The sequence below is a fragment of the Perognathus longimembris genome, chromosome 28 (genome assembly GCF_023159225.1).
Source record: "Perognathus longimembris pacificus isolate PPM17 chromosome 28, ASM2315922v1, whole genome shotgun sequence".
NCBI lineage: Eukaryota > Metazoa > Chordata > Mammalia > Rodentia > Heteromyidae > Perognathus > Perognathus longimembris.
In genome coordinates this window covers 88,014,001-88,028,440 of record NC_063188.1, presented here as the reverse complement: position 1 = coordinate 88,028,440, position 14,440 = coordinate 88,014,001, and the positions used below count along the sequence as shown (strand labels likewise).

The window sequence follows — 14,440 nt, the reverse complement described above, 5'->3', positions numbered from 1 at the left end:
ATGTATCCAATGCCCAACGTATGATACTGTAACCTCTCTGTACATCAGTTTGATAATAAAAATTTGAGGAAAAAAAAATCCATCGGTTAAGAGCCTCAAACCTACAGGAGACACTCAATTGTATGTCAGATAAATTAACAATGTTGTATACAATGTTAGTTACAGCGTGCTGGCCTAGATCACCAACTGGAGTGCTGAGCTCAGTGTCATAATGAGGAAGAAGCATTTACAAACACCTAGGCTCCTATTAAAAGCTAGGATCTGATTTCATAGGTCTGAGGTGGTTTCAAAACTCAGCATGTCTATAAAGCTCACAAGTGAGGCTAGGTTTCAAATGACATTTTCAGTAGTATGGTCTTTGATTAGAGATTGTCAAACATTATCGGTAAAGAAAATTTTTTTTTTTGCTTCACGAGTCATGCGATCTCTGTCACAAATTCTATTCTTATGTCACCAAGTAGCCATAGACAATAATCTAGTAAATGAACACAGCTGTGTTCCAATGGCAAGAAAATTTGAAGTGTACATAATTTTCATAAAGCACAAAATAGTCTTCTTCTTTTGATTTGTTTAATCACTTAAACATTTAAAAACTCTTTATTAACCCAACTAGGCATATGAAAAAAAACAAACAATAAGCCGAATATGCCCTGTGTGGACCACCCTAGACTCCTGTTCCCCACCCCAGACCTACCAAATCCATAAAGAAAGGACATTATTTCACCAGACTTCCTAGATAATCCTAATTTAGCCTGCTCAAATGCCATTGCTGGGTGTAGATCAACATACCTCTCCAAATACCCTAAAAGGCAAGAGTCCTTAACAGTTCAATCTAGCTGTTTTTCTCAATTTGGGTGTACTCTCCTGATCTCTCCATTCCTTTCAATCAACTTCCAAGAAGTCACCCCTTGCCTAACCCCCTCTAATAGGAAGTATGGCATCCCTGTGTAATTAAGGACTGATCATTTCCAGTGATTCTCTCCTGACACTCAGCTTTTGGACAGTCCTGTATGAAAAGCACAGAAACTCTGATCTCTACTTTTCCTAATTAGCTGAAGTTACTAACAGTTGCTGAGAAAAGCTATGCAAGGCCCTTGTTCCCCACCAATGTGAAGATGTGCTTTTGGGCTGCTCTCAGGTTAGGACAGGCAGGAACTGCACCAGGCAGGAATACTGAAAAGGAGATGAAGTCAAGGGTGCCTGAAGGGTTGGGTTTCATTTTCAGTTAGGGATGGGAGTAGAAACCCAAATGCTGCACATGCTTATCTCAGGAATGTTGGGGACTTAGAAAAGGAAGTCCAGCAGATTGAGTGATGGACACAAAGCCAACAGGAAAGGGAGAGGAAAGGAAGTAAGCCATTGTGTGGCAGTTATAAACAGACCAACCACTAGCCTTGGCAAAGGGATCAACTGGGTCATCAAACTAGTCATTCTCGAATTTCTAAGAACCAGCAAGATCTTGTTAGAATGCAGATGCTGATTCTGTAAGCCTTGGGTGGGGCCTGAGCTTCTACTTTTCTGACTTGGTTCCAGGTGACCAAAGTGTACAAACATCCTGCTGACAAGTATTCACAGCTTGTTGTTTTGTTTTCCTTTTAAAGTCACAGGCTAGAAAAGAATTCCTGGTTCATAGCTCAGTTCCTTTGGGGGCTGAGCCCTGCATATATAGCTGTTAGGGGAATTTCCTATAGCACTAAGTATAGTTGCTATCATACCCATCAAAAGAGCAAGTGAGCTCTCAACTCCAACCTCTCTCCATTGTCTTGAGTCCTGAGCCACCTCTATCTGTTTTCCAAATATCCCAAAGTCAACTTCCTGACCAAGTCCTGTGCCTTTGGAACCACATGTTTTCAGACAGGGCATCCTTTTCTAATTTTCCCCAAGGTGCATTGTGGTCCTACAGCCAGCTGTAAGAGGATATAGACACCAAATGGCTGACTCTTGCCAGCATCCTGCAAAGGTCTGTTGGCAGAAAGGATACTTCTTCATCACTCACCCCTTGAGTGGAAGCTGCTAAGAATCTGGGATAAAATAATACCACTAATATTTTTTTTTAAAGATGATCCTAGCTACTCAGGAGGCTGTACTAAGCCGGGAATAATGGCACACATCTAGAGTCTCAGAACTCAGGAGGCTGAGGTAGAAGGATCATGAGTTCAATGTCAGCTTGAGTTGCATAATGAGATCCTACCTCAAAATAAAAAAGGAAAGTGTAGTATAGAATGGAATATTATTTGATCACAAGTATCAAATACTGATACATATTACAACATGGGTGAATCTTGAAAACATTATTCTAAGTAAAAGAAGCTAGACACAAAAGGAGAAGTTTTGTATGACTGTATGTATAGGGAATACTAAGAATAGGCAAACCTATGAAGACCAAAGATAGAGTAGTAGTTGCTAAGGACAAGAATGTGAAAGACTGCATAGTGATGGTTAAGGTGCAGAGGGTCTCTTTAAGGGGCAATTAAAATGTTCTAAATTGATTGTGGTGATAGATCCATAGCTCAGGGGATATACTAAAATCACTGAACTATACCATTTAAGTGGGTGAATTGCAAGGTATGTAAATTATATCTCAATAAAACTATTAAAATGTCATCACAAATCAGGTGTGAAACTTAAAACAAAATAGCACAGAGTCAAAGATTTTCAAGCTCTGAGGTCCTAAAGGGAGTAAAAAGACTTGGCCTTGGGGCAGCAACTTCTCATAATCACTGAGAAACATCTAAGCAACCCCAGGCATAAGATTCTGAACGAGGGGCTGGGAATATGGCCTAGTGGCAAAAGTGCTTGCTTGCCTTGTATGCATGAAGCCCTGGGTTCGATTCCCCAGCACCACATACATAGGAAACAGCCAGAAGTGGCGCTGTGGCTCAAGTGGCAGAGTGCTAGCTTTGAGCAAAAAGAAGCCATGGACAGTGCTCAGGCCCTGAGTCCAAGCTCCAGGACTGGCAAAAAAAAAAAAAAAGATTCTGAAAAAGTAGCCAAGTGTCCCTATAAATAACTATGGTGAGCTAAACACCCTAGACAGGTGCTCACTGCTATAGTGTAATTTGTTCTTGCTTGCCTAGTCCTGGCCTAGCAAGGTGCCTCACATGTAAGGCCATTCACAATTTGAATTCACATACTGACATTTGGGAGCAAAGGGAATTCACTGAGCTGGAATACCAGTTCTGTTCCTAACTCCCTATGGGATCCCAAAACTGGCTGCAACTGGCCACGCTTCAGAGGCTCCTCCCTAAAATACAAGAAGAATCACTGTCTCTGACATAGGCACCTTTTCAGCCTAAGATTCTACAGTTCCTTGAATTAGGCAGCCCACACAGGGCAACCTGGTATACATGAGAGAAATTCTGCAGGAATCTATATAGCTATTCCCCCTGAGGGTCAGGTCTGAGCAGAAGCATTTCCAGGCAGATGTCATTATCTCTATCTAAAGAGCCTTCCATCAGCTATGTTCTTTGCTGGGTCATGAAGATACAAAAATGAATAGGCCCCTACAACCTGCTCACATGGCTGGAGGCATTTTATCTATGGTGAAACAATGTGATTTTATCTTTTGAAAAGTTGAGGAAAATCTAAATGGAAACAATTTCAACACCGGATGTTGAAAGGAACTGGAGGTTTGCTCTGACAAATGTTGAGTCAGTGGCAACATGTCTGTCATAGTAGCCACTCTGGGAGTAGACTTTCAGGAGGTGGGGGAACGACATGACTATACTACCACTTCCCCACCATCCCACAATGAGCCCACAAAACCTTGGCTCCGTTCTTTCCCCATGCCCCTGAGTTAACTAGTGTTTTTGAATGTTTTTAGATGCTTGGAAGCTGGAGGATCACAGTAAGTAGTAGGCCAGGTTCAACCACTAGAGAATATCAGGGCACAACTGTCATTGAGCCACAACTGGATAGACATAAAAAGCTAAGAATAACTGTGGAAACAAGTTACTGGTACATGCTACCCATCACACTATAGGTCACTGACTGTAAGCAGGACAGAAAAAAAATTACGGCAGTGATATTTGAAGACCAAGCAGGAAATCTGCCCTCCATTTCTGGTAGATTCTGCCTGAGTATTACTCATAAAAATGTTTTAAAACCAATCTATGCAATTTACAACCCCAAATCTCTGGGACAATCCAAGCCATTATGCCCAAATCTATTTATCTTGTCCCTGGAGAACCATGCAGAAAGAGCCTTCCAGGATGAGCTACAGATTATGGGTATGTGAATCATTGTGTTCAAGAATATGTGCTCCAGAAGTTTTTGAGGCCAAAGTGTGCCATGAGCCTACAAAATCCAGGTGCAACTAATTATCATTTGGAAAAACCTGGGAGTTTAGCCATACTATCAATGACTTTTTCCTTGTGCAATCATGATGGGAAAAGCATATCCCAAAGGACTCCCTGGAGTTTGTAAATCTCTTAGAATAGTGTCCTGGAGTGATTTGATCTCCAGTTGAGTCTTGCCAGTTAACTATGCCCTAATTTGTTGCCTGTCCAATTGGCTCTTTTGTTCAAGGTACTATAAATTTTCACTGACACTTTGCTGTCTCCCATTCTTTTTCCTTTGAGAAGTACTATTTGATATATTCTGGTTAAATCTTACATGGATGTTTGAAATAAAATGGTTTGATTCTCTGTCACAATTACTGCAATCAATCCACAAATACTGACTCAAGATGCTCTCCCAGGTTCCAAACATTGTTCTAAGTAAGGGTAAAATAAGTTTCCAGTCTGGACCTGAAGGCACTCACAATTTAGTTATATCTGTTTTATTTAGTATTTCAATTTTTTTTAATTTTACTTTTTTGGGAGGGCTGAGGTTTGAACCCAAGGCCTCATATATGCTAAGCACGCATTTTAACATAGAGCTTCACCCCAACCTAGTGTTGTTTTGTAAATGAGAAGAACTGGAAACTACATCTGGCTACAACTATAGAGGCCACCTACTTACTGGTTCAATTAAAGTAACCTTGCTTTCATTTTAGATTCTATTTGCTTTTTGTGCCTATTAACTGTGGATTGTCCTCGCAGAATTCATAAAGATTTCTAATAAGCAGACATTTTTTAAAATTATGATAAGTCCTTCTTTCTGTAACCAAAGAATATCTACATCATGTTTTGTTTCCAATTCCAAACCTTGCCTATATTGCAAGCAAATAAGCACGTTCATCATTTATGTCCACTTCAAAAAGTTGAGTCTCAGCAGGGCGCTGGTGGCTCACACCTGTAATCTTACCTACTCAGGAGACTGAGGTCTGAAGATTGAGTTTTGAAGCCAATCAGAGCAGGAAAGTACCTGAGACTTTTTTCTTCAATTAAACAGAAAAGGAGCCAGAAGTGGAGCTGTGATAGAGCACCAGATTCGAGTGAAAAAAATTCAGGGACAGCATTCAGGCCCTGAATCCAAACTCCAGGACTGGCAAAAAAATACCCAACACCATAAAAAACTGCCTATAAATCTCTACCATCCAGGTTTCATTAGAGAAAGCAGAAACAGACTAAATTCAGAACTAATTTCAGAACTAAATTCAAGTTTCCTAGAGTAAGAGCAGGCTTAAAATACCATCCCCTCCCAAAAGAAATGGCCCAGAAAACTAGCAGTCAAGAAAGCATACAATGGCCAACTACAGGACTGGCTTGAGAATCTCCCTAAAACTGGAACTTCACAGAGGTGATTATTCATATTGCTATTTTGGAAGTGAATTTTAACCCAAATATTAATCATTACTTGGCTGCTAAAAATGTTATAATATGCTATAGCTTGGCAAAAGTAAACCTTCTTCTGTTTAAACTCTCTTCACTTTCAATTACCAGTTTTAGTTGTGTTCGCTGAAAGGGGAATTGATGTAGCATACATATTTGCGTTTACTAAGGAAACCATTCAACTACTTTGGAAGGACCCAGAGCAAAGTGGCCAACAAAAATAATAAATGCAAACTCCAGCTTGTGGCTGCACTCAAGTCTCTCATCTTACAGCCCCCAACAGAGGTTATTGCTTAAACAGAGAGTGCTCGTGGATTTAAAAGGAGCCTCTGTAGCAAGTAAACCATGTATGTATGTATGTATGTATGTATGTATGTATGTATGTATGTATGTATGTAGATTCAGGGTGACACAAAGACCTGTTTACCTATGCACATTTCTTTCAGGTCTTTTCCTGTCTAATTGCCCATCATCAGAGTGGCAAGGGCAGTTAATTCATTAAGCACAAATACCCATTTAGCAGCAAGTTACACTACTAGGCACCGTGGGAAATACAAACAAGGGTAAGACAAAGCACAGTCCCTGCTTTGAAGAGCTCAGAATCTAGAAGAGGAAAACCCATAAATCATTATAATGTATGGTATGCATGATAAAGACTACCAGAAAGCCACAAAGAACTATGAATGTTCAAAAGAAGGCAGAAACCCTCTTTGTCAAAGATCAAGGAAACGTTTCAGAGGCTGGGGTATAACTCAGTAGTAGTGCCTGCACAAGGCCGTGAGTTCAATCTCCAGCACTGCATTAAAAAAAACATGAGATGTTGCCAGACAGTGGGTGCAATATGTGCAGACAAATGGCTGGGGAAAACATTCTTGATGCATAGAATAGAAACTATCAGGAAGAGAGAAAACATAACTGAAGTTCTATAGGGACAGGTAATCTATTTGGAGTAGATTTTAGAAAATTAGGAAAGAGACTTGAAAACTAACCTACAAGCGAACTAACTATATAGCCTCCTAAAGCAACTTTCTACTTGAGCGCAGACAGGGAGCTGCTACTCCAAGTTTCTGAGTAGAGAGAGTAATGTGATCAAAGTAGATGCTAATGAGCTGGTGGCTCATTCCTGTAATTCTAGCTATTAAGGAGGATGAGATCTGAGGATCGTGCTTCCAAGTCAGCCCATGCAGGAAAGTCCTTGAGATTCTTATCTCCAGTTAGCCACAAAAAATGGCAGAAGTGGCGCTGTTCAAGTGGTAGAACACTGTCATAGAGCAAAAAGTAAATTCAAAAAGCTCAAGGACAATGTGCAGGCCCTGAGTTCAAGCCTCAGTACTGGCACAAAAAATGGTGCTAACATAATGTACTTAAAGAAATAGCAATTGTCTAGAGAAAGGAGAATGAGTTAGCCCCAGGTATACCAAATATGACAATGTTACTGCAAAAATCTTAATGCGAAGGGCTGGGCTTTGATTGTGGTGTGAGGTGGTGAGGAAGTGGGAAGGCTTGAATTTCAGGCTTTAATGGTGGTTTTGGTGTCTAGTTCAGCTCACAAAGGTGTGAAATGACTAGTAGTATACTGCACTGAGAATGTTATCAATAAATACAATGCCAGACTTTCCCCGGGATATCTCTGTTTTATTGCAGAGTAATTTTGTCAGCTGATTACATGCTTTAAAACCAAATTGAAATTTCTAGCCTGCTCAAAATGAGAATTTAATTGTATAGCTTGAGCCAGGTGTTCTGCTCCTAACACTTATCGCTCCGTGTGGCATTTCAGAACACTGCTTTGGGTGCTGTGCTTTCGTTTGGCTTTCAGCAAACCTCTCTTTGCTTTCCCCATGGATGAAAAGCCATAGTTTTCTCCAGATCTAGGAAGATTCATAGATCCTTTCTTAGTGACCACAACATTCAACTTAATTTGCAAAAGGAGGTGAAATGAACTTTGAAAATCTCAGCTGTAAAGACTCTTTTCAGAGTTCTTTGAGAAATGGAACCAATCAGAACTCCCATCTCTTACAAGCATACAAACACAATCAAGCACAGACAATTTTACTAGGAGCTCTCCATACACTTCATGTGCATTTGTGGAGACATAGCATCTTTGTTAGGCTGAAGAGAGTAAATTAGAAGGCCAGAAAAGCTGCATCAAAGTCAAAGAGGGAAGAACTCCAGAGACCTTCTGGGGTGGGAATGGGAATGATTTATTCTAGCTCTGACAGATTCACTTATAAAAGCAAAGATAGTTATATAATCTGAGGGCTGATGGGGCCCTAGGTCTTTGCCTCCTTTCAGAAGTTCTAGATTCAAGGTTTCTTACTTTCTCCTTTACTGGAGACCTGATGTCCACTTACTAAGAGAGTGCCTCCAAAACAATATTTAAAATCTAACACCATATATTTAGAGTAAACTCAGCTGATGTAATATGCCTCTAGACTCACAGGTCCAGAAAGTTTCCACTTCCTAGCCTTCCAGAATCTCTGGCTTGGACTGAAATCCCCTCCTGTGCTTTTGACAGCCCCAATAGAACTCATTTCCCAAGATGTTTGACTGAAATGTGCAAGGAGAGGGCAGAGAGGCTGTTTCTCGAGCTTCTCCAGTTGTGTTTAGCCTCTCTATGGTCTGAACAGTGCCAGAGGGCAGGACTGGACATTAGTGGACACTTGATGGGAAGAGGAACATGGTGGCTCCAAGCTTGACCAGGTGAGGAGAGGAGAGATGATTCTACAGGCTGTTAGAAGGAGCCAGGAAAGCCATTAGTGGGTCTCAAAACAAGATGAGTAATGAATGCCCAAACTGGCAAATCTGTGACCCTGTGGGTGTCTGGGCCCTGACAGCAAACTATACTATATAAGGACATAAGTTGGGAAAAAGGAGTATAGGGGGATGTGTAAAGCAAGAGAAGAATACAAGATCTGATGGAAAAGAAGCTCTTGCCTGAGAATGACTCAACTAGAAGTTGGGGTACCAGAGCTGCTCACCTTTCTCTTCTCTAAAGCTACTTCCTGAGCCCTTGAAGGCACTTTCCCATTACATTCATTTTGATGAGATTCCTAATCAAGGAGTGTGGGAATGAGAGTACTAACATAACCCAAGAATAGCAGATTCCCATGCCAAGCACTGAGGATGAAGTCTCCATTCCACTTTGCCCTGAACCAATTCCTACAAAACAGCTTCAAGCTCATATGCATCAGCTCAACACACAAATTTGTTTATTCATTTACACCTTCTGATTCATTCATTCATTCGTTCACTTGGGAATGGGCAGAGGATTCTCATTAACCCTCCCTACATGTTACAAGCACGACATCTATAAAACCCTCATCTTGCTATCTGAATTTGGAAAATTCTCAGCTTTCAAATAACCACAGTGTCAAGGAATGCAAAAACAAATTGTGCGTGCCCTATAGCTCATGTCATTTACTTTCCCATTGACATTAAATTAAAATATATGCATCGTTTCCCTCTTATTACCAAGGCCATAGGTGATGCATGGAATCTTGCCCTGCTCCTCTTTACAAGTTCACTGCTAACCTGACTTAGGTGTGAGAGAGTTAGCTGGAGCTTTACGAGGAGTATTTCCAAGGACAGTTCTGCCCACATCCGGAGATCCCATTAAATACCAGGATTCCCATAGAGGCTGGAAAGCACCCCCTCTGGCAACAGGAAGCCCTACCCCTTACCCAACACAGCACGTGCTCCTCTCCCTATTTCCCTGGGGCTAATCAAGTGCATGCCACAGGTCACCACTCTCAGCAGGCACCCCTCTTGTAGAAAAGCTGATTTTCTCAGGATCTACAGAAGAGGGGTTAGCCCATGTGGGACAAACTCTGCCTGTGCAATTTACAAAAGTCGCTGTACCCTGGCTCCGTGGCCAGCGGCGACAGTGGTGTCATGGGACCTCAAATGGGACAGGATCTCTTCTAGAACAAGCTGTCAGATCCAGAAACCCAAGTATGATCGGCGGAGGGAGACTCAAAATGCCGGGTGACAAGAAAGTGGCAAACTAGCATGCAGCAAAACTTTGTTCTGCATAGTTTCTAGTGCCAATGAGAGTTTGATTCGCATCTTGGAACCCCAGGCACAGAGGGTGCTTGGGCTCCTGGCTCCAGGAGAACGCCCTGCGCCTGGTGATGGGACAGCCAGCTCCCTTTCACGTGCCCAGGTGCGAGCCCCCTGCGTGTTGCCCACTCTGGGAGTGGGGTTGGATGGGGAGGAACTTGACCACCAAAGATGAGCACAGAGTAAACAAAGGGCGTCCCCCTCGCCTCCTTCAGTTAGGAGCAAAGGATTCCTGAGCAGCTCTGGGGCTCCTGGTGGGGGGGGGGGGGGGAGGAGAAAGCTCCTCCTCTGGTTCCTACCTGGGAAGCCGCGGCTAGGTGGGACGCATAGCAGCAGCAGCAGCAGCAGCAGCTGCAGCGCGGGCGGGAGCGGCAGCGCGGGCCTGAGAACCGGGCTCCCCATGACGAGCTGGCGCTTCACTGGGCTCAGCAGCGCTGCGGTGCTTCCAAGCGGCGGGAGGAGACCGAAGAGACCCAGGGGCTGCGCCGTGGCTGGCTGCCGGGCGAAAGTTGGCTGGGAAACTCCTCCTCTCTCCTCTTTTCTTCCCTCCCTACAGCCTGGGCCTGCCCTCCTTCCTCCGCCTTCCCGGAGCGACACCACGCGGTTTGGGGTTCCCACTCAGCCACCTACCCACCCCGTTTTTAAACCACAGATTCTGGAAATGAGTCAGAAAACACCAGGGATGCATTCCATCCATCAAGCCAAAATATCCAGGAATATCTTTGCCCTATCTATCTGTGTGACCCACTCATGCATGATACATGAGTGGCTCTACCACCTAGTAGATCTTGGGTCCCTAGAACGATGCTGACTATCTTTGCAGCAAACGGGGTGAGTTTCATAAACTAGAGACTCAGAGTGACTCAATGCAGCTAGAGATCAGGGTCCCCTAGTGACCCTGTCTAGTTTGCCCCTCATGACCCTGTCTCAACTTCGCTATTTTATTATGTTTACTTTACCAAGAAGAAACTGATTCGTGGAAGTCTGCCCAAATTCTCCTTGATGTGGGCAGACTTGGAAGGGGAAATTCTAAGTGCGGTTCCTCAGGTAGCAAAGCCCATACTACATGGGTTTTGTTTGTCTTTTACAAAGAAATGAATGGAGAGCTGGACAGAGTACACGTGCTGTGCTGTGGTTGAGGATGAACCTTAAGGTACTTATTCCAGGATTACCTAATGACAAAGCACGAAGCACACAGAGTTCCTTGTCTCACTCAAAACCTCAGGGATTCAGCTGGAGTCTTCTGCAGCCAGATCCCACCATCTCCTGACTTGTTCTCAGCAACCCCAAGGAGAGGCGGACCAGCCCAGAGCCTCCACCCTGTGGCCTGGCATAGCTGGCTCCTGGCATTGAAGTAGGGTTTCTAGGTTGCCCCTAGGATGAATCTGGTTTCTTTCAGGCATTGGAGAAAGCCTCTCATAGTTTGGATTTGGTTTTAGTAAACCCAGAAGGTGATTCTGTGTTCCTCTGCTGTAGAGGTAGGGTGAGGTGGAGGAATCTTAGCAAATTCCAGTTGGAGCGGTTGCAGTAGACAGTGGAAGAGGAAGGAAAAACCTAGCCATCACTGTACTTGCACACAAGTTACACCGCTAGGCTAAGGCCCTTGGGAGAGTTCACCCAGCAGACTTTGAACTTGTTTGTCTAGAAGCAGTGCCTTTTCTAATCCTCACAAAAACCCTAGGCATGAAATTCCATCTTCCTACCTCCAGTACTCAGAGGAATTTCTTTCCATTTCCTGAGGGTGCTCTCTCTGCTGCTACTTACGAAACCAATCAGCCTTTTCGAATGTCTTAGTCTCAAGAAAATAGGGTACTCAGGCTCTTCTGTGGCCTCTATCAGACCAGAGTTGTTTTCAATCCTGTCCACACACAGAAGAAGCCCCAGAAGAAAGCTTCTATTCAAATTATACCCAAGACCAATGAAGTCAGAATCCTTAGGGGTGTGACCTAGGCATTAGCCAAGTGCACATTTTTGTTCCTTCCGAAAAATTGCTCAGTGATGTAAGTTTTAGAGCAGGAGATATTCAAGATCAGAATTTCTCCACCTAGAAATACTGACATTTCAGGCCAGATAATTCTTTGTTGAGGAGGGCCCTTCCTCTACATTGAAGGATGTTTAGCAACATCTTCAGCGTCTACACCAGATGAGAGTAGTAAGCCTTCTCTCCTCAGCTGGGATGACCAAAAGTTGTCTCCAGGTATTGTCAGTATTGCCAGTTGGGAGTCCTTTTTGTAAGCCCATGGGCAGGTCCAGCTTAGCCTGTTTAGTGGCCTTCCCTTCCTATGTCACCTCTAAGGCAAGGTCTTCTGGTGACAATCAGAATGCATTCCATTACTGTGCTGAAGATGAAAATCTCGCACCCTCCTGTCATCCGAGTGTGGCTGAATTATGAGATACACTAATACTGGTTAAAAATAACTCTCTTTCTATACTGAAAAAAATTCCAGTGGCAGGTTTATTTTTTATTACTTTTATGATTAACCCACCTATTTTTTGTGCAGGTCCTGGAGCTTGAACTCAGGGCCTGATTGCTGTCCTTGAGTTTGTGTGTGTGTGTGTGTGTTTTTTTTTCTCAAGGTTTCTTCTCTACTACTTGAGCCACAGCTGTACTTTCTGAGGTGCTATGACTGGATTGTAGCAGTGATTTTTTTTTTTTTTTTTTACTATCCGACTTCTTTCTGGTAAGAGAGGTGATGTCAAAAGAAAGGACGTTATCAATTCAATCCACAACATCTTAGTAGATTCATCATCCGTCAAATAATTTGTGAGTTTGATTGGTTAATAGAAATAAAGATAAATCACTCAGGGGATACCAGAGAATACTGATCTTATTCCTATCTTGCATGACACTACCATAATGAGCTAGAAAAATATACTTTTAGCATGAAACATGAAGGTAAGAGGAAAAGAAAGAGGTTCCAAATACACCTCCTTGCAGAAATGCTGTATTGACTCAAAATCTCAAGAAACAGTAAGATGACAAATATGATGCCCTATGTTAGATCTTAAAAATCAATCACATGAAGAGTCTGATTCCTTAGAGCTGGGTTCCTTAGAGCCTGGTTCTATCAGGCTCATCTATACAAAGAAGCATGCTTTAGGTATTTACTTATCAAAGTGCCTACTATCAAAAGGTTAGTGATATATTCATTAATAGGAGAATCATTTTATTAACTATGTGGATCTATGTGATGGATTGTCATGTAGCTATTTAAAAAATGAATAAGATGAATATGTACTGGTATTAAATATACTCCATAATATCCTTTTTAGTGAAGTAACAAGGAGCAAAATTATATACACAGATCATATATACAAATATATTTGCTACCATTGTGGTAATCGAGAAAGTGTGGTAGCATACCAAGGTATTGAGAAAGGCAAAGTAGGAAGGGATCTGGTTGTTTTTTTTTTAATTATGTAATCCTTTATATTGTTGAAATATTTAGGCATCTGTTGTTGTTGTTGTTTTAATTCCCCAATCCATACCAGGTGCTGCTGGTTCAGGCCTATCATCCTAGCTACTCAGGAAACTGAGACTTAGAGAATTGTGGTTGAAAGCTAGCCCGAGCAGAAAAGTCTGCAAGACCCTGTCTTCAATTAATCATCAAAAAGCAGGCCTGGAAGTATGGCTCAAGTGATAGAGCACCAGCCAGGAGAAGGAAAGCCAAGAAAGCCCTATGCAGGCACACATGCAACAACAAAATTCTACTCCATCACAGACCACTTGCATACTCATTGAGTTTGACTCATAAAAGAAATAAATTGAGCCTGGAATGTGGCCTAGTGGCAAGAGTGCTTGCCTCGTATACATGAAGCCCTGGGTTCAATTCCTCAGCACCACATATACAGAAAACGGCCAGAAGTCGCGCTGTGGCTCAAGTGGTAGAGTGCTACCCTTGAGCAAAAAGAAGCCAGGGACAGTGCTCAGGCCCTGAGTTCAAGCCCAGGACTGGAAAAACAAAACAAAACAAAACAATAAAAGAAATAAATTGAGGTAACAAGTTTGATAAGAAATGTAATCACTGCCTTACATATGAAACTGTAACCCCTCTGTACATTACTTTGACAATAAATAATTAATTAAAAATTAAAAAGGAATAAATTGGAAAACAAATCAAATACATATAGGATAAATTAAATAATTTGTTCCTGCAGGTCAACTTCTTCCATTGATTCTCCAACTGAATGATAACTGTCATGACGTATGCAAGCATTTGTCTTAAACCACACTTCATATAGCTTAGTAGTCCCGCTAATCTATTACAGATGGATCAGTTCCATTTTAGCAACAAAACCACATATCATGGGCATACATGCTTTGGCAAATGATATATAAGGTTTTCTTATCAGAGATGCTACCCATAAATGAGTAATTGGAATGAATACTAGTTATTCAAGACGTATCTAGTACCATGTTGCTCAAACTTTGCTGCCTATTTTGGTTGACATGATTCAGCCTATCTCTCTCATTCTCTCTAGTTCATGGGCTTTGTATGACATTCCCCCTTTTCTTGGTTCCTAACATACTCAGATCGAAGGTAACCATCCCATCTTTTGCTTTGTATTACCTCTTTACATGCAGAACCCAAATACCAGGTTGTATTGGAGCAAATGGAAAGGCAAGCAAAAGAACATAAGGTGAGTTTTACATGATATATTGGACT

General features: G+C 42.2%; 1 protein-coding gene across 2 annotated transcripts in view; it reads right to left on the bottom strand.

The window, feature by feature from the left end:
• The window catches only part of Srpx (sushi repeat containing protein X-linked), a 73,840-nt gene extending 63,572 nt beyond the window's left edge, over positions 1-10,268 (bottom strand). For both annotated transcript variants that reach the window (XM_048336529.1, XM_048336530.1), the window contains exon 1: positions 10,073-10,268. In XM_048336529.1, the coding sequence (XP_048192486.1) occupies positions 10,073-10,175 (103 nt within the window). In that variant the 5' untranslated portion in view covers positions 10,176-10,268. The remainder of the gene's footprint in view (positions 1-10,072) is intronic.
• Between the last annotated feature and the right edge of the window lie 4,172 nt (positions 10,269-14,440).